Source organism: Dermacentor silvarum, chromosome 9 (assembly GCF_013339745.2).
Source record: "Dermacentor silvarum isolate Dsil-2018 chromosome 9, BIME_Dsil_1.4, whole genome shotgun sequence".
Taxonomy (NCBI): domain Eukaryota; kingdom Metazoa; phylum Arthropoda; class Arachnida; order Ixodida; family Ixodidae; genus Dermacentor; species Dermacentor silvarum.
This window is the reverse complement of record NC_051162.1, coordinates 52,292,884-52,320,480: the sequence shown is the minus strand read 5'-3', so window position 1 is coordinate 52,320,480 and position 27,597 is coordinate 52,292,884. Positions and strand designations below refer to the sequence as shown.

The window sequence follows — 27,597 nt, the reverse complement described above, 5'->3', positions numbered from 1 at the left end:
ACAAAATTTACCCAAGTTACGCAACAAACAAAAGAAAGTTGCGTACAAAAATACAATCTTATACCATCTTACAGAATACATAAACTACAATCACATATTCTATACAGACAAATGCGTGTACTCTTGTACAGAGACGCAAAAGAAAAAAAAACAGTGTACATTATTATGCAAGCGTATTTCTGTTTGACGCAGAGCAAGAACGAAAACAACGCAAACATACTGTTGTTGCCCCCCCCCCCAAAAAAAAAGAAGAAAAGGAAAAGAAAAAAATGTCGCAGTTTCGCCCGAAAGGCAAAGAATCGATTGCGATAGCAAATTAGTAGAGAGCTATTCGGAGTAGGGATAGTAGTTTTATGGGGTGCATAAACTTGGACACATCGGCTTACTAACTGAAATAACAATCGTGGTGTCAGCGCGCACAAGCAAACATGAATAGATCACACTGAATGACCGCAGACAACGACTGTCAAAACGCTGGCAGCAAGCGCAGCCAGCCGCTGAAGCGGGCGAAGAATCGTGCGGTCTATCGCTTCAACGGAAACTGAGCGGCGAATGCACACCGCATAGAAAGGTCAGAGCCATGTGGAGGTAAGAGACGGTGCCGGAGACCGGCACCGCCAGGCAAAGGGCAGAGAAGTTGTTGGCAGAGGAGAAGCTGCGCCCCCCCCCCCCCCCCCCTCTTCCCGTTTCTTGCTTACGCGTGGGAGATTGAGTGGCAAGATACGCCTTTGATGCCGGGCACAGCGCCGCCCCGCCTCCCTCCGTGCCATACCCCCTCGGCGTTTCGCGCGACGATCGCGTTTGCTTTCCACCGTGCGTTCGCTCTCAGTGATAGCGCGCGGGGGAGTTCGCCCTCCGTGATAGCGTGCGTGCGTGCGTGCGTGATAGCGTGCGTGATAGCGTGCGTGATAGCGTGAGTCCTCCGCGCGCTTTCAATTTTATCGCCCTTGGAATATATACGGAACCTCACGGCGACGGCGACGACGGCGACGGCGACGCCGACGGCAGAAATCCGGTTGAAGTGTCTATATAATTGCTATCGCAATAAAAAGCACCTAACCAACAACAATCTTCTGAAGCGGCGCACGAGAAGACACAGACGTTATAAACCCGGAGAAACCAGCTAGTTGTGTGCGTCATCACGGTTGCTATAACCACAAAACAGTTGAATTATCGTCGCTGCCTCGTATGCCCCACTAAGACGATGCCATTTCTTCCTTGCAGCAAAAGCTGCACATTGCTCATTGCGTAGTCGATTTGACCAGCGCAGAGATCTTGAGGAAGGCGTCGAGGAAGGGAGCGGGGTCAGTGTGTTTTTTTTTTTTTTTTTTTTTTGGGGGGGGGGGGGTTTCGTACGTAAGGCTCTAATTACTTGTCGCTTTTTTCTGAAGTCTATCCACTGCTCACATACTCGCGTCATTTTCCGGTATCATGTGTTATTGCACGGCATGCCGGTAACACGTGCTACCTAGATGCTTACGATGCACTCGGCATTCATTTAAATTAGGGGTGTGCAAAAACCTAATAGTAATTTCGAATCGAACCGAGTCGAGAAAAAATCAGAATATCGAACATCAGAAATTTTAACACAAACTTTTGTGCTTCCAAATTTCGTGTAAAAAACATGGTGCGGCACATGCTCAGGAAGCTAATCACATTACTTAACAAGTATCTGTCTAGCTAGCTAATCAGTAACTTAGGTACCTATGAATCGAGATGTATAGTATGCTCTACTTTTATGAAAGGGAACATCAAATGAGTATGTGAGCACAGAGAACAACCCAGTGCGTATACGAACGTCTGGAAAATATTTTATTGCGACAGCAATTATATGGACACTTCAACCGGATTTCTGCCGTCGCCGTCGCCGTGAGGTTCCCTATAGATAAAATCTTCGCCGCGCGCCGTATGCCCGAGCGAAAGCGTGCGGGGACGCGCGCTATCACGGAGAGCGAACGCACTCAATCTCCCACGCGCAAGCAAGGAAGCAGGAAGCCAGCGCCGGAGGGAGCGGGGGGGGGGGGGGGGGGGGGGCGCACTTCTACTCTGCCAACAACCTCGCTCGTCGCTCGTCCGCACCGTCTCTTACCTCCACACGGCTCTGACCTTTATGCGCCGTGCATTCGCCGCTCAGTATCCGTTGAAGCGATAGACCACACGTACCTTCGCCCGCTGCGGCGTATGCTTGCTGCCAGCGTTTTGACAGTCGTTGTCTGCAGTCATTCAGTGTGATCTATTCATGTTTGTTTGTGCGCGCTCACACCACGCTTGTTCATTCAGTTAGTAATAGTCGGGCCACATTTTCCAACGCACGCTACACATGCAATGCTGCCCGGATCGGCAGTGCAGCGCTACAGGTGTGTCCCTTCGCACGCGCTGCCCACGGGAAGCGCTTCTCATCAACACCACCGTTTCACACGCGCCTTCTCGTGGTCATCGAGTCTCTCTTCATGTCGGTCTACTTACGCCGCAGCACACCTGCTTACTTAATCAGCTCATGTTTACTACAATTCATATTGCTACCAAAGCCGCTCACCTTACTTCGTATGACATTGCTGAGTTGCTATCGCATTCATTGCTTCGCCCTTAGGGCGAAACTGTGCCATTTTTTGATCGATAGAATGTCTGTCAAATAGAATCAAGTGCTTTTTTTTTCCTCTGAAGCTGAAGAAAAAGCGATGTTGTCGTATATACCAATGTGGTTTTCGGTTTAATAGTGGGCCATACCAGCACCGAAATTTCCACTGCCAAGGCTGGCGTGACGATAGCGGTGACGTCAAAATCACTGTTGCCTACGCGGGAGCATCCCCATTAGATTCTATGGCAGTCGGGCCAGCTAGCATGACGTCACGGATCGGAGTGTGTAGGCCCTGTGCTATCTAGGTGGTGTTGGCCATACTGTGCTTAATGGCAATCTTCTACTGCTTAGAATGTTTTGCTTTCCAGTAGTCCTCCAGAATACAAGATTTTCCATCTTTTAGGTAGGTTGTTTCTGTGGGTTATCGACACCTCAATGTAAGGCCAATTTGCGCGACAGACAAAAGCGGAGAGTGCTCATCACGTCACTCGGCAACGCTCCGCGTGGTCATGGGCGCCACACGGGTCGACCGCGGTCGGCGCCGACGGTGAAGAGTTCTCAAATTGGGAGGCCCACGGCAAGTTCGCGCGAAGTCCCCCCCCCCCCCCCCTCGTCCTTTTTCTTTTTCGTATACATCCATCTGCCGTCTGTGCAAAGACGTCTGCAGCCGGGGGTCAGCGTGCTGTGAGATAATATTTTAACGCGATAGCGTTAAGGGCCCACGGCCCCGTGTCGCAGAAAATACGGCATTGGCGTCGGTGTCGGCGTGGGCGCGCCGGCGTCGGTGGCGGAGAAAAATCATCCCAAACCACCCCGACCGCACAGGCCCTCCGCGTGGCGCAAGGCGTTAGTGAACAAAATTGAATTTCTCACATTAAGATCCGTCAGAAAAATCGTAAAGTACGGCTTAACCAAAACCTACAGGCGTGATAGCGTTGGACTGTAATTTTGAATGTACGAGAAAACACAACTCTCTTACGAGGAAACTGAAACACAAACCCCTTTTCCTGCATTTCTACCATATCAACAGCGGCGCGCAGATGCGAAGGTGGAGAAAAAAGAAAGCTGCAGTTGCCGGAAAGCCTGACAAGCATTCAGAGTGAATGCTATCGCGCTCCACTCTTAAAGGCGTACCTTAAGCGTCCTTCAATTTTTCGAGCCCGCCATGTAAATCCAAAGCTAGTCTTATGACGGGTCGCTCGAAGCTACGAAAGGACACCGTTGTGCGCCTACAAATGGCGTTCTGAACGAGGAGTCGCCGTACGGTATTTCGCATAGATGGCGGCCATGAACAAGCGTCACCCTATGCACTCGCTCTCGTTAGCGAGGCGGTTGGTCGGCTTTCTGTGGGTCGTGCGACCACGGTGAATACATGTGCATTAATTCGGTATGAAACCGTAACTTTAGTCGCCGACACGCGAAGACGCGTCTCCAATTAGGCTTAACGGACCAGACAGTGTGGCCAATGGTGTGGCCGAGACGAGAATTCGCCGCTGGCCGATGTGATAACGGGCCACAAACCGTCACGGAATGCTTGTCACTAATGTTTCTACAGGTGGATCATCAGTGATCAGTCGCATGATCACGCGTACGGGTTAGCTTGACGGCCATGGAAGCCCCGTGCGGGTCCGCGGTCGACCAACCTGCAACTACGGCGAGCACGTGTGCCAAGTTTGAGAACTGCGCGAATTTGCCTGCGTGAACCAGGCCTGCAGTCAAAGGGGGGGGGGGGCGCCTCTACGCCCCCCCCCCCCCCGAAATTTTGATCTTTCTGTGATTTACGGAAAATAATTACGGAAAAATAGGTGCTTTCCTCAAATAGTCATGGCCTTCAGCAAGTGCTCCCCCGATAAGAGTTCCTGGCTACGGGCCTGGCGTGAACACTGAACTTGAGCATCCGATATGATCAGCATGCCTTCCGGTGGCTAATCAGCCCGATCTTTACACATGCTTCCGTGCTTTCCATACGCACTGTTTTTGTTGTTGCCTCCGTTCGCGTACCGTTAATCGTTTCGGTCGGTCCGGTTGACCTGGTCGAACCTTGTACCGATAGATATCGCACGTCGTGGGAACGCTGAGCGCGTCAGGGCACCGACCACGGCCCGGTCACTGTGGGATCACTGTGGGTACCGAAGATTCAAGAAATCGAATACGATATTTTCGATTTTCGAAGATAATTATTCGAACATTCTCTATACGATTCGAAATCTAATATTTGAGAATTCGCACAGCCCTAATTTAAGTGCATCCTTGTTTGAAAGCCTACAGCCCGTATGGATGGTAAGCGAAGCCGACTCTGAACAAGAACACATAAGAACACATAGATCGAGGTGGTTGAAAACACCCCACGAACAGCAGTTTAGCATACTTGAAAAAATCCCGCATACGTGCGTTCGATAATGCCAAACTGGCTTGCACCAAAATAACTGCGGTGTATCGAACTGCACGCATACGTTTTAAAATGCGGTCAACTGGCAGATAAATGCATAGTGAGGATGTTCATGAGCGACAGATAGGTTTGACTTGCTAACAGCGGCCTGTCATTCCTTCTCTTGCCTGCTATATTTAGCAACTTATTGTAATGAGAGCGTAATTGTGTGGATTTATTTTGCAATCAGCAAGGCCACGTTTACATTTTTCTCGTTAAAATAATTAACCATTGGCTCTATTCTTGTGCACAAGTTAATTCCTAGCGGCAAGCATTACAAAGAAGAGAAAGAGTATTTAATCACCATCGCTATTCTATCACCTTCGCGCCTCTAGCGTCGTAGCGAATCACAAGACGCATAAAAGTATAGGTCTCAGTAAGAAAAGAACCGAGAATAATCGCTGAGTAGGTAAAAGTAACGGTACGGGCGTTATTAGCGCCAAGGTAGTCGAAAATTAACCAGATTGCATTTTGCACTATACCCCCGTAAGGGCTGCACCGCCGTACATATTGCTACATGCATATTGCGTGTTTCTTCTGGACGATACACGCGGGCGCCTAGACGAAGAAGACGAACTGCTCTGGGCTCTCGAGCTATCGGCTGATCTGGCCAGCGCTGCAGCTATCTTTTGTAAATATACTTGTAAATAGTCTCCTGTACTTAATCGTTCGTTCGCGTAACATTTTGGTGGAGGTGTTAGGTTCCTCACTCAAGGATCCTACCGGCCGGCTTGGTCGCTGGGCTTGCGGCTACAAGAATATTCCTATGCGGTAGTCTACAAGTCGGGCCGCCTAGATCAAGACGCAGGCTGCTTATCACGCTATCCAGTGGACGAACCACCCGCCGACCCTGACACCGATGCCGTAGCTTGCGTTTTTTCGGTTTCTCAGCTGCCACAAGTCGCCGACGAGCAACGCCGTGATGCCACCTTGCGCGCCATCATTGATCGTTTGGAATCTTCGCCTTCTGATTCGTCCCTTCATTTGTTTGTTCTCCGGGATGGTGTATTATACCACGACAACGTCCGCCCCGACGGTCCTGCCCTACTCCTCGTCATTCCTCGGCATCTCCGGTCAGCTGTTCTCCAAGAACTTCACGGCTTACCAACGGCAGGTCACTTCGGCGTCTCCCGCACCTACGACCGGATTCGCCGACGCTTCTTTTGGCCAGGCCTTGCCCGCTCCGTCCGGAAATACGTTGCGGCGTGTGATAAATGCCAGCGCCGAAAAAACACCATCTACGCTCCCTGCGGGGTGCCTTCAACCGCTCGACATTCCTTCGGAGCCCTTCTTTCGCGTTGGCTTGTACTTACTTGGCCCTTTCCCTCTATCAACGTCTGGCAACAAGTGGGTCGCTGTGGCGACAGATTACGCCACGCGCTACGCCATCACCAGAGCGCTTCCAACAAGCTGCGCCACACATGTCGCCGATTTTCTTTTACGCGACGTGATTTTGCAGCATGGAGCTCCACGCCAGCTACTCACTGACCGTGGTCGGACATTCTTTCTAATGTCATCGCCGACATCCTGCAGTCCTGCTCAACTAGGCACAAGCTGACTACGTCTTACCATCCACAGACGAATGTGGATGGTAAGGCTTGCAAAGTATGTCTCGTCTGACCATACTGATTGGGACATAGTCCTACCGTATGTCACATTTGCTTATAACTCTTCGCGTCACGACCCTGCCGGCTATTCCCCGTTCTTTCTGTTGTTTGGCCGAGAACCAACATTGCCATTGGACACATCCCTTCCATCCGCCGCAGCAGAGACCAGCGAATATGCTCTTGACGCCATCACTAGGGCAGCCCAAGCTCGCGATATTGCCCGCGCTCGCCTCCTGACCTCCCAAGAGAACCAACGGCGTTTGTACGATCGACATCACAGAGACGTTCACTTTTCGCCTGGATCCCTGGTACCCCTATGGTCATCGACTCGTCACGTTGGCCTGTCTGGAAAAACTCAAGTCTCGGTACACAGACCCATATCGAGTGCTGCGTGCCGTGACTCCAGTTACGTATGAAATCACCCCAGTCAGTACCAGTGCCTCGTCTGCCCCGCCTTCCACTGACGTTGTGCATGTAGCACGCCTAAAACCGTACTACCCTCCTGTTCCCACTGATATTTAGACGCACCGGGACGGTTCTTCTGCCGCCGGGGATTATGCTACATGTATATTGCGTGTTTCTTCTGGAAGATGCGCGCGGGCGCCTAGACGAAGAAGACGAACTGCTCTGGGCTCTCGAGCTATCGGCTGATCTGGCCAGCGCTGCAGCTATCTTTTGTAAATATACTTGTAAATAGTCTCCTGTACTTAATCCTTCGTTCACGTAACAATATGGACATCTTGGGGCAAAGCTGCCGTACGGCACAATTTTGGGAAACGCAGTGAGTTCGTTTGGACTAAGCAGGAGCTTACGCGAGGCAATGGTGTCTGGAAGGTGGCTTCAGCGGTGCCTACAAGAAACGAGAATAAGTCGCAGAGTAGCTAAAATTTGCTGCCTGCCAGGGCTTAATTAGTCCCAATGTAGTCGAAAATCTTCAGCATCGGCCCACCTGGCCTCCTGGGCAAAAAAAGAAAGGGTCAACCAAGTGTCGACGCTGAAGAAGACAAGGTCGATGTAATTGCGCGTGACATGCGATACGAATAAAATACACAATGAGTGAATAATTAACATGAGAAAGAGACACAAGGAGACAGAATATAGAAATATAATCAACCTTCGATTATCAAATCACTCGAACCACCATGTGCATCGACCTTGTATTCTTCAGCAACGACACTTGCTTCACGCTTTCTTTCTTGCCCGGAAAAAAGAAGCAAATAAATAGCTCATCAGAGCACGGCACTGCTCAGAGTAATTTATTACCCTACATCGACTAATTCGGAGCTCACAGCATAAAGCTCCATAGCGCAAGGAACCCACTTTCGTAGAAAAACATTACGTAGAAATGGACGACCACCCGTCTTTGTGTTCACTTGTACGTGTGCTTATGAATTATATATTCTCTATCGTAAACACTCGTTTTGCGTGTGTAGCAATTGGACATAAGCCTTATGTTTCACAGCCTAGCTTGAGCTTCAAGATTTAAGTAAGCTCACGGGGCGTGGCCGCTCTTTACCGATCGTTCTCCACGTCACGCGAAACGGCAATCTCAAAGTTTTCCTTATGTGCATCAGAGAAACGTTGCCTTCCACGGGCGCGTTTTCTCTTTTCCGATTTTCTCGTTTTAAGCTACAGCGTTCAACGCGGACGATGCCCCAGTCGGTAGAAACAGCCCGCAAGTTCAGCAATGCCGACCGCCCCCCCCCCCCTCCCCCCTGCCTAGCAGATGCCGATAGTCTCAATCTATCACCATTGAATCCAAGGTGCTCGCAACGAGAACCTGCGGCCGATACAGTCTCGCCTGTATGTGCCGTTTTACAAGTGTACGTCCTTTATTTTATTATTATTATTATTATTATTATTATTATTATTATTATTATTATTATTATTATTATTATTATTATTATTATTTGAAAGTTTTATTATTAGTATTTGAAAGTTTGCAATGTGGCAGAAAACGTGCGAAGCATGCATGTTATATACCGGGTGTTCAAAATTAAGCTTTACGGAAATTTTAAAATCGCCTGTGGCAGGTAGCATACTTCTTATCGTTGAGCTGGGTTATTCGAAGAGGCGGACATTAGTAGCCCGAGAAATCGAAACACACATTCAACTAATTAACAAAATTTGACTAATGAACTTCTTAGTTAATTACTTTACAGCACATATTGCAATTTAGGAATTGTAGCCGGTTAGCTTGTAAGATGCATTCACTTGAAATGAATTTCCACGATGACACCAGTTTCGAGATTTTATTTCCCAAAGTGCGCGACAAAATACATGGGCGTTCCAGTTGCTTTTGTGCTTCAGTGTATAAAACAGCATTTTGGTAAAAAAAGTCCGTGGAACAACAGTGCATTTTTACGGCGAGTTTTATGGCGCATATCTCCAAACTGGTGTCATACTGGAAATTCATTCCAAATGAATACGCCTGACAAGATCACCGGCTACAATTCGTAAATTGCAATGTGCGTCGTAAAGTAATAATTAAGAAGTTATTTGGTGAATTTTTGTTAATTAGTTGAATACGTGTTTCGATTTCTCGTGCTACTAATGTCCGCCTCTTGGAATACCCCAGCTCGACGATAAGAATTATGCTTCCTGCCACAGGCGATATTTAAAAATTCCGTAAAGCTTAATTTGGAACACCCGGTATACAGTGCTCAGTCATTCCAACGCGATCCTCGACCTGCATGGCAACCGGCGCGTTTTGCCCCATCGGTGAGCACTGGATGAAAGCTAGGAGGCCAAATGCAGTCACAATGCGTCACACGGGTACATCGCTTCCATTGTATATCACAATGAATCAGCTCGGTGTCTCCAGCGCCCACCGGTCCCGCAAAATGCGCCGATTATCGCGCTAGATTCGCTGATCAGTGTAAATGTATAATTTGTAGTGCTTGGAGAATATTGCATGGATCCAAGGTGCAAGCTATAGATCCACAGATGGCAGTCAGGTAGGTGGCTTGGGTGTAGTCCCACTTTTAAGAGGTAGCGGCACGTTAATGAGCGCGGTCCAGGACTACACCACAAAAGGTGCGGTAGAATTGCGACGGCAGGTGGGACGAGGGCCTGAAAGTCGTGCTGAAGGCTGCATGTCCAACGGTCCACAAACAGACCATAGACAACTTGCGGCTGGTATCTTTGTGGGAGTCGTTCCTTCCTCGTGCATTTGATGAAACGGAGAGCTAACGAATTTCTCCGTGTCACTGAAAACCCATACCGCACCGCACATGGGCGTTCAAGTGGAGACCAATTCACTCTGAACGAGTAACACAGTGCAAACAAAAGTGGACTAAACTGATAAAACACAATGACACGGCGCTGTGTCGTGCCACGTCGTCGTTTTCCCTTCGACATCCAAAAAAAAATGCGAACCAACCATCCCGCCTTGCCATCTTGCTTCAGTACAAATATCAATCTTGAACATAGCTTATGTAAGCATTCTTTCACTTGTGTGACTGCGGTTGCCAGGTCATGTGAAGGGCTACATCAAAATGTAGCTGCTGAGCACAGTTACAGACTTTGAGCCGCCGAGTCTGTGCCACTTTTGTTTCATGCACCGATACCAAAGCACTGTGCAAGCCCCAGACGTTCAGCTTCTGTAAATGAGCGCGATGAGACCGTACAGTTTGCAAGTGCGGCCTGTGCGGTTTGAGCTTATCAAAACTGAGTTATGGACAGGGCGATCATTCTAGTTGATCATAGGCACTCCAATGCAGGCAAACTATAGTCGCAGGGCTATCATGCGACAACTTCCTTTCTACATGCCACCACGTTTGATCCAATTTCCTCTGGGTCTTTTCTAATGACATTTCTACAGGACGTAGCGTATACGTGATACGAAGCATTTACTCTTCCGCGCACGTCTCTTACATCTCTCGCTCATACCAAAGAACCTATCAATACTGCAATGGCTATTTTGTACTCAAATTAGACGGTGACGCCAGAGGCGGCCAGAAGCAAGGTGGCACCAACAACTATGGCGCAAATGCGTTCTGCAACATGCTACAACAGCTCTCGCGCTCATCTTACTTATAGGCGGGTATGCAAAGCTACGAATTCTAACTCCCGGGCAGCATGCCGCCATTTCGCGTTCCCCTCACTCAGAGCTCGATTCACTGAGCTCGATAAAGCAGTCATGAATAGGCAGCTCATTAAGTCTTCCCGGTCCTCGCTTCACCCTTCAGCAGGAAAAACGACGTCATATATTCCCAACCGGTGAAAAAGGAAGGTCATCATCGCCTCGTTTCGTTCCCATGCAGGCAGGTCGTTAGCTTCGTTCCATAGGTAATCTACTTCATTTTTGTTTCGTGTTCCGCTCGTCCAATCAGCTCTTTTCTTTAAGCGTCAACGTCTATGCATGGTTTTTTTTTAGTTTTCTGTCACGGGAAGGAGCCGCACGAAAACATTAGCAGCTAATGACCCAAAATTATTTCCCGGAGAGGCGTCGAACGGCAGCGGGCTGCTCTAAAATGCCCGTCTGCCGCTTTGCCCGTCAATTAGACAGCTCGACGTCTACTAGCAGGGCCAGGCTCCATTTTTTTTTTCTTTTTTGTATTTGTCAACTGATCACACAAAGTTCCGGAAAACTTTTCACACCCCTGGCGGCACTCACACTAAGGCATCACGAACAAAAAAAGTGAGGCCTATGAAAGAGCTTCGCGCGCAGGAGCATCAGCTTTTCCGTTTTCTTCAATTTCAGCGTGAGGCGAAGCATACTGGAATTTCACATTGAAACACCTGCTTCCGAGGTTTTTAAGCGTAGTGCTCCCGGAAGTGCCCGGAGTAATCAGGAAAACCGTTATACGCTTGTTGATCACCTTCCTCTAAGACAGCGATTTCATGAACGCTGGGTGAAATACGCGTGCTAATAGCGTAAGAGACACTGAGGTGCAGGGACAGATCCAGGCCCTCGTCCTGGAGGGGGAGGCCGGTTGCAAAACTCCCCCAACTTTTTTTGATGCTATCAGCATTCTTTGCCATCTTCAAACGTTTTGAATCTATCTATCTATCTATATCTATCTATCTATCTATCTATATGTCTATCTATCTGCCCTCTTACACCGACCCAGTGGCCAACCTTGTCTACCACTTCCGGCCACAAGGTATGTGCTCGAACACCATTGTCGTGAGAAAATACGACTTTTCCGCCTGAACAGCGTTCCCGGAACATTTCCCCGCCAAAACCCAGCGTCTGCAGCCGTTTCGCGCCGAAATTCCCGAATCGGCCAATCAACAACCGTAACGCGCTGTACGTGTCCAAATAACGAGCGAGCCAATGGTGCCCTGTCTATGACGCACGGGCGCACAGTATAAAATGAGCTGTGGAAAGGAGGGTAAAGCGATACCCCTACTGACATCATGCAATCGTTTCCTCGCCCATTCAAGATACACGGCACTTCATCAAGACGATAGATTCCCCGTTACTTTGCCCTCGGTGAAGAAATTGTGGCTCTCTTGTCCTCAGTCTGCAAATGCACGGTACTTTAGTACCTTAAAACATAGTCTTTTGCGTATACATGTCTGCATATACTATTTGTTAGCAGAGGAGTTAGGAACCAATGTAGGCCGAGACACCAAAACACCATTCCTACGCAGTAGCAATGAAGCCAACGAGCGAAGGAATTATTTGGAAAACAGATCAGAAGCATTAGCTTCCACACACGTCTTCAAGCCGTATACTTCACTATCGTGAGGACGACGCAATGACGACGATGGCGTGACAAAGGTATAAAGATAATGAGATGAACGCTGGAGTATGACGACATGCAACGGCGTGACGATGACTGCATGACGAGTCAGATCACAAAGCTGGAATGACCACCGGTGTTAGACACCGGATCGGCGTAAGGGATGGATAGATAGATAGATAGATAGATAGATAGATAGATAGATAGATAGATAGATAGATAGATAGATAGATAGATAGATAGATAGATAGATAGATAGATAGATAGATAGATAGATAGATAGATAGATAGATAGATAGATAGATAGATAGATAGATAGATAGATAGATAGATAGATAGATGCCGAGTAAGAATAATGGTGAAGTGGCAAAACGCCGAGGGTTATCTATGTTTCACTGAGAGTTAGGCAAGCCTACGTGAATTCAAATTCAGTGTTAATATCTACATGAATGGATAGGATATCTTTAGAAATAGCGAGAAGGACGCCGCCTCCTCGACGTGCAGTTCGGCCACAATGGTAGATAGCGAATTTGGTGCATTCTCCTATCTTTCACGAGCGCTTTGGGTAGACGGATCACAAATATAGCATTTATTATGAACAATTTATTGTAGCGGAGTTTAATGTTCGGGCAACCGCGGTGACTGGAACCGAACTCAATTAGATTATTGAGAGTAATGCGGGTGAGTACCGAGAACTCTTCACTAATGGTAAGATTATTTTATTGAATTAGTCACGCAGCGCGAACGCTTTCTCCTGAGCAGCCTTTTTCGCTCCTATAGGAGCACTTTCTTTGAGCAGCCGAGGCACTTTCTGCCTCGCTCTATCCGCAGAATAGAGCAGCCAGTACGCTTGCGTAAATCTTTTGCAGCTGTCTAACGTTCGGTCCACCCAGGTGCTCACCTTCGATGACGTGCACGACGAGGTCGGACTTGTCGAAGTCGTACTTGAGCCGGAAGTGGAGCCTTCCGGCGTGTGTCGGGGCGGCCAAGGTGGCTGAAGCGGAGTGGGACGAGACGTCGCGAGACTGGAAGAACACCGCCTCCTTCTTGCGGTACAGGTCCGGCTGGATGCCGCCTGCAAAAAAAAAAAAAAAATGTACACGACGCCGTCAGGAACGCCGCACGTTAGCTTCCGGCGCAGTAACACACTTTCGATATGCGTCTGAACCACACTGGGCGTATTAGAGCGAATAGCTCTCTTGCCATTTCGCCCATTTTCATGGTGGTCAGACTCACCACCGGTACCAGGTATCCGATGCAAAGGGCGCGTGCTCTCGCAAGAGCGAGTTGCGCCGAGCGCGTTTGCCCCCGAACACAAACTATTAGTCTCTTTGAGAGAGAGAGAGAGAGAGAGAGAGACAGATATCATTTATTAGTTTATTAGTCCACAAAGAACTAAAGCCCAAGTACGGGCCTCCTGTTAGGCTCATGCCTCCTGGCCCAGGACGTTCTTGGCGTGCTGTACCAGAATCGGCCACCATAGACGCGTGTGCTGTCGCGCGAGAGCTTTGGGGCGTCTTAGATTTCGATGCTAGAGCGTTTTACCGTGACTATTACTCAGACTACGTGACTATTATTACCCACGGTACTGCTGCATGCGCACTAGGAGTCTGCGCATGCAAAATACGTAAACGTTACTCACGGTACGTGACTGTTACCCACGGTGATATGACTAATTCGTGACTATTACCCACAATACTATCTGCGCAGACTCCTAGGAGTCTGCGCATTCACAGTACCATGGCCTCTAGTTCTTGCTTACGCAAGCCGCTTGCGTCCCCTTATTAAAACTCTCTACTGTTTTGCAGCGTTCGGGAAGGACAGTCCTTTTTTTTATCCCGCCGCCCTCTCCCGCTGAGTTTGAAGGGTACATCAATGCTCCGTAAGTCCCATAAAGTAGCGAGTAGCGACCCCTTATTAACTTTCCATGAGATTGTCTCCCACAATAAAGAGGAACGCAGGCGCTTCCCACCTCCACACCCAAATCTATGTAGATCTCAATCGATCACGCTTAGGATGCTTCAGACGAGGTCATATCCCTCGCGAGGTTTCCTAAGCGCATGTCTAAGTCTTACGCATGTACAGCCTCCAACATTCGGGCCTCCACAACCTGTAAATCGTGCCTATGCGCACTCGTGGCCTCTAAGCTCTGTGACGTTGGGATCGTGTACTGCGATAGCCAGTTGAAATTCGAACAAGGGGGCGTCTGGCTGACACTCTCTACACTGAACGCCAGAAACTCCAAATATGAAAACAGCGTTGCACGCACACGGAAGAAAACTGAATACAGCAGACCTAAGATAAACTTATTACATAAACATCAAGGCTCACAACCATTCACAAATGCAATCAAAGGTTCCTCGCTTATATGCTGATTAGTTATTGGGAATGCGATTTTACGGGCACCTTCTAAATGGTGTCCGTAAATGGTGTCCGCAGAACTTTCAAGATAGGGCCTCCGTGGCCGCGCTCAGCCGTGCCATACGGCGGTGCCGCCGGAGTAGAACGTTAAGAACTCCAGGTGGTCAAAAGACATTACTGCTCAGTTTCAACACCGCAGTTGTGACATGCTTGAAAGTCACCGTTTAGAAAAATCATGATATTTCATTAATTAGCAGCATCACTGTACAATTTATCTTGCAGGTAGTGTCCGCCTTTGCAAGTAATCCAGCTGATGTGGCGGAATCGCAATATCTACCGCAAGAGAATGTCATTGTTGTTCTTGTTGGTGGTGGTGTATCATAACAACGATGACTAAAAGGAGACAGAAATGCTCACGCACAGCTTTCGGTGGCAGTGAAAGGAAAGCTACGAGGGCGGAGCTTCTGCACATTTGTTTCGGCGCCAAGTAGTCCGGCAGCGCTTTTGGTTTCTCAGAACAAGACGCCAAGGGGAATCGACGCCGCTTCCACGTGCAACGGTTTTACGACAGCCGCAAAATAAGTCAACTTTAACACTGAGTTGCGTATATTGTCTTGTGGTGGTGGTGGTGGTGGTGGTGGTGGTGGTGGTGGTGGTGGTGGTGGTGGTGGTGGTGGTGGTGGTGGTGGTGGTGGTGGTGGTTAGTAGCAACAGGTGGGTTTAGCCTGGCGTTCAAGGCCGGCAATTGCTATGCCCGAGCGTCGCTTACAATATTACTGCGGTGCTTCACCACATCTGTATCAAACCAGTCTCCAACTAGTCTCCCTTGAGAATGTAATAAGAAGACGTGAAGCTTCTTCGCGGACTATAACTGGTCGTTCTGTAAATAGAAAGCGGGGGCAGGCACGCATGCGGAAGGTTTGCAGGTTCTCCAGTAAGGCTTCCATCTTGGTATTTCCGGCATCAGCACAGAAAGTGTTCAATGTCTCCTGTTTCGTCGCATGCCGTACAGTTCGGCGAATTGATAAGCCCCGTCTTAAATAATCATGCTGGTGTACGAGCAGGTCCTGTCTTTATTCGATATAGAAGTGAGGCGGCTTCCTCTCGGCGAAATCTCTTGGTTACACAGGGCATATGTGGCGGAAACCAAAGTGACCCAAAGTTATTTGGAATGTCAGGTTTTTTAACTTGATTACTCTTTGGGGCCTTGACATTAGGAGGATGATAGAGCGCTGCGTATGCAAGAGCATCATGCAGCTTTTTTCATTGCCAGCAATACTAATGTGAGAGAGAATCCACTAAAACTTTAACTGTGGAGCCTTTGTTGCCGAGTTCTTTCACATGGACTAGTGCTTTGCACGGGTACATGATGGACGGTAGACAAAGATAGAGTTGCGTGCAACGCAGCCTTTGAGTCCGTAAGAAGAACCACATTCTGTGGAGGCAAAGTCTTTAGTTTGCGCAGACTAGCAGCTATTGCCAGGCCTGCCACAACTGCCTTTTTCGGCGGTTGTAAATCAAAGGTTTACGTTTTCTCTTCCCCAGCTTAATCTCATGCGGGCGACAGGGCGGGATTATTTTCAGAAGCACTTTCGCTTGCGGGCACTTTGCCTCCGTAGCTTTCCCTCCATTGCCACAGAAATGTGTCCGCGAGTTTAGCTGGCAACTGCCACTAGTAAGGGCATACTAAGCCTGCCAGCTTCAGAAAACAAAAAAAGGTACAAAGAATAAAGGTGAGTGAAGAATACCAGAATAAAAAAAAGTTGAAGAAAACACAATAAAAGGGGAATCTGGGGCGTCGTACATTCACCGGGCAGCTGTAAACGTACAGGAAATTATCCACTAAATACCACAAAATTAGACCACATCAGAGAGCTGAATGTGTGTTCTACAATCAGGAGTGCGGATGTGTCACCTTAAAGTCGGTTTTCATAAACCAGTATATCGAATTACATTATATTTTTGACTTTTTGCTAGCTAACGACGCAGTTCGTTATAAGGTAACTTAACTCTATAATAGAACATCTCTGGCCGAGGCCCTTATTAACAGAGCTGTTTAAGGTGACCGTCAGTCCGTGGAGCGTGTACATAAAACCTCGCTGAACGATGACGTCGCCGCGTGCAGCCTAGCAACCACCTCGCGGAGCGGCGTGTGCTTCGCCTCCTCTCCGTGCCGTGCACATGTTGCCTTGACATGGGACGTTGAGGAGAGGGAAGGAGAGCATACGCGCGGCGCGCTCTATGCTCGGGAGCGAGAAAGAGAAAATGAGAACGATTAAGAGAGAGAAAGAAATTGGAGCAGCACCAGCGAGGCAACGCGCTGAGCTGCTGCCGACGCCGCCCGTGTTTCCCCGTTTCCCTGCGCTCGCACCGAACGCGCGCGGTGTCCGTGACTGCAGCAGGCGCCTATGGCGGTGGCTCGGCAGGTTTCGACTAGCCACGCCCCGGAAAGTGTGGAGGTGCAGCTTGGCCGTGACGTCACCGGAGAGATAAAGCTCGAAGCCGCCGCGACGGCGGCAGAACTCTCGTTGACTCTGTGGCGGGTACATGTAGCCTTGACATGGGACGACCAAAGAAGATCCGGACTGCCGAAGAAGAAGACGCTCATCTTGAAGCGCGTCGCGCGGCCAATCGAGAATATGCGCGTCGGCGGCGAGCCGATTCGGAATACCGTGTCTAGCAGCACTTAGCATTTCCTAGCAAAACTTAGTCAAGCCTAGTAAAACTTGGCAGAAGCTAGGTCGATCACCAACTCCGCTGTTTACTCCAGCGTTGCACCGCTAGTGCAAGCTACCCACATTTTTTTCTGGACCGACACAAAAACACATTCTTAGTACACGTGTCTCCCTGTGTGTACCCACCGATGGGACTGGCCGGGTCCTGGGCGTGGGGCGCGGGCGAGAGTAGAGGCGAGAGGGAGCGCGGCCGAGGCGACGTCGGCTCGGGCAGCGTCTCGGGCGACGGGGTGCGCCGCTCGGCCGATATGGAGAGCCGGTGGACGAGCAGCGGCATGGCGCGGGCGTCCACCGACTTGGCGCGGGCCACCAGCGGCGAGCGCCGGAGCCTGGCGGAAGGCCCGTCTCCGCCGCCGGCGTCGTCCATGTGCACGTCCGGCAGCGAGAGGCGAACGCAGCCACCGCACTCCTCCTCGTCTTCGCCCCGGTCCCGGAAGATGGACAGGTTCTGCGAGGGGGTAGGCATACCAGGGCTCACACACGTCATCGGGCCCTCCCTGTTTTCAGTTATAGGAATAAGAAAGTTAAATGGCCTATCCGGCGCAGGGCTTGAATATATAACCAACAGGCAAGTGTGGTTCTAGATTCTAGAGACACGGATTCATTCAAACGCTAGCAGCTTTTATATAAACTGTTTAGTGACAATGGAGCTGTTGAAAATGGAGGTTTACGGGAAGATAGGGACTTGAAGTGAATAGTTTTCAAACAACGTTGCCGCTGTGGTCTATGTTTCGACAAAGAGACTTCTCGGCAAAGGGACAAAGTTGTTTTGTCGAAACGTTGACATGAAGTCCCCTTCATCAAAGTCAACGCTAATGTCGAAAGGGACTTTTGCTGAAAGGGACACAGTCCCTATCGACAGAAGCACTTTGCCCCTTTGTCGAAACGTTCATCTCAGCCACATCTTTTGTTCCTGACTGTTGTTTTCGAAGACAAGCCCCTTTGTCGAAAAATTGACTCCAGTCACATTCCTTGTTCGAACACATTTGATCAATATAACGACTTACACACCTCCACACATGCCCTCAGTGCAATCCCACTACATATTCCCACGCGATATCCCAAACTCGCCAAATAAAGCTTGAACTAACATCGGGGTCGTCTATTCCCCCTTTCTAATACCTGACCAACGTTGGGCGCCAGTGTCGAGGCGTGGGTTGTCGTACTGGTCACAGCTCTCAAGGTTGACACCGAGACCAGGATGAGGAACCGAGGTTCTTATTCTGGTACAGCCGGCCAAGCTGTGCTGATCTACCCCCCCCCCCCCCCCCCCCAGATCACACGCATCCTAGCTCGCCCCGCTCACCAAATGCCACAAGGCGCAGCTCCTCTCACTGGCGCACCGTGAGGCACCCCACGTTTTTCGCAAATAATTCACATTACAGATGTCTGAAGTACACAAGTTGGAAGTGAACTTTTATCCATTTTACCTGCACGCCCATTATCCTGCGCCACCCGCCTTATTATAATCTCAGGTGCCCTCCTGAGGTCTCCGTTTGCCAGCATTATGCTTATTTTCGCATGTTAAAGAATGAGTGACTAGGAGTGTTCGCGTTGCAGGTACAGGGCGCACTTCTACACGAAGCCTGGTCTCCAAAGCGTAGAAGCGCGGTGGTGGTGTGTTTCGCGTCCCTCCTGTGCGGCGGCGCTGCAGTCGCCGGCTGTTGACGTTAATTTGGATGCAAAAGGTGCGGGAAAAAGACCACGGAGATGCGCAAGTACGGCAAGAAAGAACTCAGGAGGGAAAATCTGTACGATAAGACAAAGGCCAATCATTGGCTACTTGAATCCTGAGCTGACGACCTGAGGACAAAAACATACCGGAGAAAGTATTCCTAACAGGAGAGGCATGTGTCTGCTCCAGCAAAAGTTTAGAAACGACTCAGAACATTGTAAGGAATGCCAAGATATTCAACAAGCGACATCTTTAGGGGACATCCACCTTCCGAAACCGCTGAGATTCAAAGCGAATGAAAGCTGGTCAACCGTGGAGGTAAGCAAGAGACGTTTAGAGAGTTTGTAGGGAAAAAAAAGCAAGAAAGAGACTGGTGGAACAGGGTCGGTGCAGACATAAGGTAACTGTACAATATATAGATAATAAGTTTTTACGAAGAGAGATATGAAGCAGAGATGGGCAAAATGATTTACTGCTATGCATGTTTATAATACCAATTAGCTCAAACAGGCTAGGTGACTATTTATCGTTACCCCGTTTCGAAGGGGATGTCATCACAAATCATCAGCCACGCCCCGTGTAGCCACCGCTCGTTACTTATAGGCGGATGTAGTAAGTTAACGTGAGGTTCAGCGATCATCGGCGTTCCACTATTCAGGACTCTAAAAAGCAACAATCACCTCAATCGTCAAGTGATTAAAGAAGAACGAACTTCACTGTGCTGCCATGCATCGGCGTAGCCACGCCATTCGGTTTTCACACACTTGGATATCCGGACGGCATTCTCAAGAGGAGTACTGTATAAACTCGTGCATGGGCCACACTTGTTTACAATATTGACGAGGTGCGGCCCTTACACGGGACCGAACCATTTCGTTCGGTCTCGTCAATATTCTTCCACCGTGGTCTCGTCTAAGGGCCGCTACTAGATGGCCCTAGATACTATACGCGTATGCCGCTAGTGGCAGCGCGGAAGTACGCTGCGCGCGAAAATTCGCCGATGCGCGCGCGCGGCATCGGGGCACCAAACGCGATTGCTTCCCCGCTGGAATTTTGTTTTTCACAGATTTTGAGCTAGCAAGTTGGGTGCACGTCCCTTACACGGGCGCGGCCCTTACACGGGTGTATACGGTATTGCTTTGAAACCGAAACCTTGCATTACACACCTTGCATTGCAACGCAATGCAAGGTGTGAGAAATTCAAGCTCCGATACCACAGGGCTGTTCGTAGAGGCTGATAGTTTCATACACGCAGCTGAGAACTGTGGTTGCTCCTTTCGCGTTAAGAATTAAATTATGGGTTTTTAAGTGCAAAAGCCACGATCTGATTATGGGGCCCGCAGTAGTGGGGGACTCCGGAAAATTTGGACCACCTGGGCTTCTTTAACGTGCACCTAAATCTAAGTACACGGGTGTTTGGGGTATTCTTACTCAACTTCAGTGTAGTTTCGGCATTCTTTTTCCCTCAATGGGTCGTTCGACGCTTTCGCATCAGCAAGTTTTCGCGCGAAAGGGCATTGCGCGTTGTTTCCTCTGACTCGCGTTCTGTGCTCTGCTCGATTCGTGCACTGTTTTTATATCTGCAAGCTGAGGACTTCACTGCTGAAAGCACAGAGCAATAACCCGAGCAACGCTCCAAGTGTGCGGCTAGGCCCGCTATAGCTAGCGCGGCGTCTCAATACAAGAACCAGAGACGAAGAAATGTAACAGTAATTGAACACCAAAGGAAAGTAACGGAAAACGAAAGCAGGCGTGATTCGACAGCAAGCTGCGTGGTAAAGCAGCGACAGCTTGGGCATACAGCGCACACGCCTTGCCTGTCCCTGCCGGTGGTTCGCGCTGCTGCGAATACGTGCAACAGCCATGTGGTGCCGACGTCGTAAGCGCTCTTCCATTTTTCACGCTTGACAAAACCTGCTTCAATGAACTGCGCAAGGGAAACAGGGACGTAAAAAAAAAAAGGCACACACAGGCGCTCAATAGCGCCTGTATGTGTGTGTGTGTATACGCATGCCTTTTTTTCGCCCGTGAATTTTTCTTGCGATTGTGTAGTTCTTAAAAATGGAATACCAACGTGCCCAGACTGCCACATTGCTTCAATGAACTTTGATGAGCTGTCCCAACTTTTCGGGGGAATAAACGAGTATAATAAATGCTCCATCTGCACGCGTATTCTATACCGTGTCAAAGCACTCTTTTTCTCTTTGTCTTTTCAGTACAAATTGAAACACACTTTTCTTATGAACGTCGCGCTCAAAAGCTTCTTTTTTCCTTCAAGCTGTCTTGGTCTGAAAGAAATGTACCGCAAAATGTATGCCGCAACAGCCGACGAGTTACTTTTCTTTTGTCACAATTTGCAAAAAGTATCTGATAGTTGCAAAAATGCTTAAAACGGTTTAAACTTCAAAGTGCGTTATTAAACGGCAGTGCCTTCACAGAAATAAGTATGTCGCTGTCATGAGGTGAACAGACAACATTATAACTTTTTTTTCTTTTCGTAAAGAAGTTAGCATTGCAACTGAGCGCACATTTACACAAACATATGGTGAGAATTAACACAGAAATTCTTTCTTCTCTCTTCTTTCTTCCTTTCTTTCTTTCTTTCTTTCTTTCTTTCAGGATGAAGTGGAGGGCCGGGGGGGGGGGGGGGGGTGCAGCAGCACTCGGTCCACAACGTCGTCTGCGTGGCCCTCTGTTAAGCGAGCGGAATTTATTTTATTCCCCAATTTTGTTGTACCCGCTGTAAACAAACAACCCGAAGAGGTTGTCGCCGGTATTGCCGCGGATCCCTTGCTTCGCTTACAGCAGCGAACAGCCAATGGGAGAACACCCCGGAACAACGACGAAAACAGCAGCTGTAATACGTGTAGCTATGCTGTCGGGCCAGCAGTATTGTTTTGTTGAGCCGTCACCAAGATGGTGGATGACACTTTGCGGCAAATCGACAGAGAATGCTAGACATTTTTTTAGTACATATATATTTATGTATTCATTTATTATTCTGTGACATATGTATGTATTCACCCATTTCTTCGGTTATTCTTATGTGATAATTTTTTTCATTCTGTCATCCATCTTTTCGTGTATCTAGTTATTCAGTATTTTCTGTTATCCATCATTTTTCTTTCATCTTACGGATCGGGCACTGGCCCAGAGCCCGCCCGTACGTTCTAAAGAGAAAAGCACCCATCATCATCATCATCATCATCATCACGTCCCCTATTGCTAAGTTCGCAAGCTGGCAGGCTAACGCAAAACTCAGACGCCGCTTGCAACTCGCGCATGCGCAGGGGTGACAACACTGCGTTAAAGCTGTCACAAGTGAAAACTGTGCATGCAGTATCCAGCGCGACGAAAGTGAGTAGAGCACCTACAAAAGTACTATCGACCAAAAAAGTTTACGGACCACGGTATCTTTGAAAACTCTAAATATCCGAGCCGTCTTCAAAAGAAGCCAGTAAAACCGTACATCACAATGTTGTTCGCATATACCAGTAGAGGCTGGAAATGGGAATACCAGGCTGCGTTTTGAGGCTGTGGAGATACTCAGCTTTTAGTCAGATCCCGTGGTGCGTAAACTTTTTTGGTCGATAGTACGTTCGAAGCGTCAAAAACGTAGTGCAGGCGGTGACTATATACTTTAAGTAAGTAATTGGCAGGAGGTTTGGCGGGATCGTGGGTTTGGTGACATGCAATCCAACTTTAAGTATAACAAATGCAACACCGAAAAACAATTATTTAATGCGTCCACCAGCACAATTGCATTCTATTCTGCACTGTGTTTTACTCAAGCCTTGCGTGTCTCACAACTATTGCACTTCGAGAATGGGAGGAGTATCTGATGCTGTCTTATAGTAAATAAAGGCTTTTTTTTTCGCTTCGATGACTCAAAGAGCCTGCAGCTGACTCAGACAGGCGAGGCAATACTTCGCAAACTCGCATACACCGAGAACTTCATTGCAGATTCAGACGCAAAGCCTCATTACCGCTGCTTCTCCGAGACAGTATCTCAGTCGCTAAAATACCTCGCAACATGCATGCAACACATCACAAAGACTGAACACGAGCAAGAGTTGGAGCGCTAAACAAGAAATACTCAAAGAACCCCAACACGAGATATACAGATGCGGTAAAGTACGCAGGTACATCAGCATGCGCAATTAGCGTGACCAACAACAGCCAAGGAAATCAGCTAGTCATTGCCACCATACCGGCCAGACTGTCCTCGGCATCGCCACATGCAAGGACACAGCCATCATCTTCAGCGACTCACAAACTGCGTGTAGAAACCCACAAAAAACGCCGAATCTCTGCCGCAGCAGTGAAGATTCTAAAAGAAATGACAAGACGACAACAATTCCCCGAAACCTACATCACATAGACCCCCGGTCCCGAACACCTGTCAGGAAACGAAGCAGCACATGCTGTCTCCCGAGAGCATATACCAGCCGGGATTTCCTGTCGCACGGGCTCCCGAAAGCGACGAGGGTGGAGGACATTCCCATCAACTACGCCGTAATATTGCAACATTACCGACTGGAAAGGCGACAATATCCACTACCACATCCAAAATTAAGCTAGGAAGAAGCCACCGCCCTCCGCACGTACACTACAAACAAATACATATGTTCATGGAATTATCATGCACCGGATGTACCCCACAAAATTCTATACCTATGCCGATATTGTGATGTACCAGACACCCTCCAACCCTTGGTGTTGGTGTGCCCGCACCGTGAGAAAAACAATCATGATGAAGCTTCAGAACCGCTACAAGCCGTCGAAGAAACATGGGAGGCAATGTTAACGGCACACAGCCTCGATGATCAGCGACGCCTGGTGCAATCAAACCCGGGTCCGGGTAGCGGCATTAGCCAACAGCTTTCTGAACTGACAGAGGCGCCTATTTAGGACGAAGAAAGAACACTTTCTCGCTGTTTCGCACAATAAACGTTTATTCCTCCTCCTCGCTCTGATGCACTGGCGCTGCGCAGATTTGTCTAATCTTCATGCTTACGGCTTCAGACGTTCTTGTGGCTTCGTTTATAACGCCTTATCTTTCTGAAGTTCGAAGCAAGCATTTTTTTTCCAAGCGCCTGAAGGCGATTAAGATTCCGCGCATGCATTTCATCGCCAATCCTTGAACTTATAGGTGGCGTCTAATATATGGCTGCCGTGACGTGTGTTGCGATTCCCGCAATCGCTTCCCGCACATGCAGCATGCGAAAGCATAGCCTCTGAGATCGGACTGTGGTACCCGGAGGAAGCCGTTGCTAGGGCGTGTACATGGAAACCACCTCAACAGCGCAATATTTTGTTGAAAATGGTCAAATTGCAAAGTAGCCAAGCCGGTTGAAGCAACAGGGATGAAGTTTAGGCAAATCCTTGTTTTATACCGATCAACGTGACATGCCGGATGAACTACCACACCTGTAGCTCCCGTTGACACTGGAGACAAGAGTATTCTCGAGTAATTTTTGCAGCAAGCTCTGTTCTTCGCGGAAGCACTAATGAGTTGAGCTAGTTGGCTTAACAGGGCCCGTATTCGTAGAACGCCTCTTGCGTAAGCACAATCCGTGATTTATCATCACCGTGGCGATTATCTGATTAAGCACATCAAGCACTATTGAGAATAGAGGTCTCCCGAACGCCGGCCAATAGTTTGTAAGATAAATTTTGTGGATACTTGTCATCACTATTTCTCTTACAAGAAGCCTGTAAATAAATTGCATGGCGAGAAATATAAAAATACGAGTAATAAGCACGGCAATTGATGAAAATCACGAATGGTGGTCCTGTAGTAAAGAGCGCTGATCCTAGAAAAAAATGCACAAGTAAGTGCGCAGAACATTTTAGTGAACACTAAGGTCCGAAGTCATGTTACAGAAGAGCGATCATAGCGCGAGCTCTGTATGCACGGCCTTGCGAATGCAACGTGTCCGTCTGGTTCGAGAAGCCGAAGCATTCAGCGGACCGCATCGACGTCGTACTTAATCAGCGAACTCTAACGCCACCACAAAATGGTTAGTTGGGTGGGTGATGACCGAGTTCGAAGCCTGCGACAAAACTGCAGTGCTCAAGGTGTGCCAAATCCTGCGCGTATGGCAGAAGTCGAACCAGCAAAAGACAAAGGGCCCCGGGTGCCGGCGAGTACCAGCATCAACCTAGTTACGTCGTTTTGACTTGCACGCTTGCACATCTCTACGCCTTGCTTTCCTATGTCGCGCCGTTCGTGTTTAATAAGAATACGCAACGGCATATTTCTTTGGAATCACGCTGTTGCTTCTTCGGCAGGCTTCTCGGCGCTTGCCGAAGCCCTCAAACAATCAAACAACGAAGCTCTAAAGAAAACGCCTTCCCGGCTTCAACGGAGCAGGGCGCGCGCCGCTACGCGCAGCGCTACTCCGCGGCTAACCGAGAAACAAGGTCAGGTCACGTGGCGTGGGTCACAACATCCATCCGCAAAAGCAAGGGCGCGCAACGAAGGCAGCTCAGTTGAGGCAGTTCCCTACGCACTTCTACGCAAGCTCGTGTTCTCCAGGCAACCGAAGCGGACAACGGAGCGTCACTGACCGCCAACATACATCTGCGTGCCTAAGCACCGCGCCAAACACGTATAGCTAAAAAATGCGCAGGCGATTAGCGCAAACAAGCCAGTGCGTCGAATCTTCCTATGGGTCACTTTCACTTTCTCGGCCAGTAGATATCTATGTTCGTTTTATGGCCCTGCAGCGAAGCGTTCTACATATCCGCAAATCCTGCATTCCGCCGGTGTCGGCCTGTTGCGCTCGCTTTCAACAAGTGCCTCCGCAGGTCGACTTGCGCACGCACGCCTGTGCTTCTTCAACGCGACCCGCCGCTATTTCAGTATCTTCAATCTTTCAATCCGCTTCGACGTGTAGCTAAGAGGGGGCAACGCACGCTTAAGGCGTCAACGCACCAGCGGTTCACTGTCGTGTCGCTGCCACTTTTCTCGCCCCCCACCGGACACCACCGTCGCCCAGCGATTTCGCAACACGCGGCAGGATCCGCGGTACACAGACAAGACGCGCCCATAGCTGCCAAATGGAGAAAGTATCGAGCACCACAAATCGCAGCCGCGTGCCAATATACATGCGCGCTCGACGCCGCAGCTTCTTGCGCCGATTGCGCAACCGTGGCCTGCATTGTGGCCCGCTCGCGCGACGTCTTGCACCAAGAGCCACGGCGCATCGAGCCGACACGTCGACCACCTGTCACCTTACCTTCCACTTCTCCCCACCCGGCGCGACACCCTCGCTACTTTGGGGAGCGCAAGCTGCGAGGCCTCCTAGGGCGAGCGATCCAGATAAGGGAGCACGAAAAAAAAGGGGGTGTGTGTGCGTGTGTACGCATGTTCGTCACCGATTTGCTGCCGGGTCACCGGAAAAAAAATGGAGAACGCACGTCTTGCAATCGAACTCGATGCGAACGGCATAACCGTTGCTGCTTTTACCCGCGCATTGTCTCGACACGAAATAGCAGACACCGTCTAAGAGCTCGTTTACGCGTTTTCTAAGAAGCTCGCGAGGCCCACAGCGAAAGGATGCAGGGACTGTGTAGGATGCAATCTGCGCGTCTAGTCCCACACCGCGTCGTTCGTGAGGAGGCAGCGGTGCGTCGCGTGATGCAGGCGTGCACGTTGCTTGTACAGCGCTCTTCGAGAGGTTGGCATGCAGCGAAGAAGGGGGCATCGCCTCACCTTGAAGGCGAGCCGCTTCCAGTGGCCGTCGCTACCCCAGCTTCTGGAGCGCGCCGCCATTTGCGCGTCTAGGCGACGACCCCACGACGACGACGACGACACAGGCACGGGCACGGCGCGAAGAACCGCGGCGTCGCTGGAGGACGCGGCGGCCAGTGCGCATGCGCCGATCGACCGACTGCTGCTTCTGCGCCCGCCGGTGGAGAAGACGAAGCCGTTCCCCCCGCAACATCGCAGCGGACCACCCTTTCCTATCACACCTTTTCCCCATTTCCCTTTTGATAGTTTTTTCTTTCCTTTCTCTATTTTCGGTTCTCTGTTTTCTCTTCCTCTTTATTTTCCTCTCTCTTTTTCTTTTCATATTGACTGTTGCCCAAATGAGGATTGAAGGTAAAGGGTGGCTCTGGGGCGACGGTACCCACTTTTTCTTTTTTTCACGTGCTGGGTTCATCACTCTCCCTCCGTTTAATATCGCGCTCCAAAGCGTACTTAAGTATCCTCTTAACGCGGGAGACAAGGTGAAGTCGTGATGTCGATTTAGGCGGCGGCGAAAGGGGGCGGGGGGGGGGGGGCACTTAAAAAAGCTGGGAAGAACACCTGTACCGCTGCTCTCCCCTCTTTTTAGTTCATATATTCTCTCCGATGGCTTTCTTTTTTTTTTTTGTTAACCTTTTCCTTCTATTCCTCCCCTCTCTCCCCTTCCTTTTTTCTCTACGTCATCGCGCAGTAAGCTGCCAGAACGTGTCACACGTGCAGGGTGTTTCTATTCCCGGGTAGCGGGTGCGTATCGCCTGCCGGTC

The 27,597-nt window shown here is 49.4% G+C and overlaps 1 protein-coding gene across 1 annotated transcript in view; it reads right to left on the bottom strand.

The window, feature by feature from the left end:
- LOC119465245 (synaptotagmin-5) overlaps window positions 1-26,879 on the bottom strand; it is a 54,771-nt gene extending 27,892 nt beyond the window's left edge. The window contains exons 1-3 of the mRNA XM_037726037.2: window positions 26,798-26,879; window positions 17,529-17,850; window positions 13,208-13,381 (exon numbers count right to left, since the gene is read on the bottom strand). Coding sequence (XP_037581965.1) covers window positions 13,208-13,381; window positions 17,529-17,850; window positions 26,798-26,857 — 556 coding nt within the window. The 5' untranslated portion in view covers window positions 26,858-26,879. The remainder of the gene's footprint in view (window positions 1-13,207; window positions 13,382-17,528; window positions 17,851-26,797) is intronic.
- Between the last annotated feature and the right edge of the window lie 718 nt (window positions 26,880-27,597).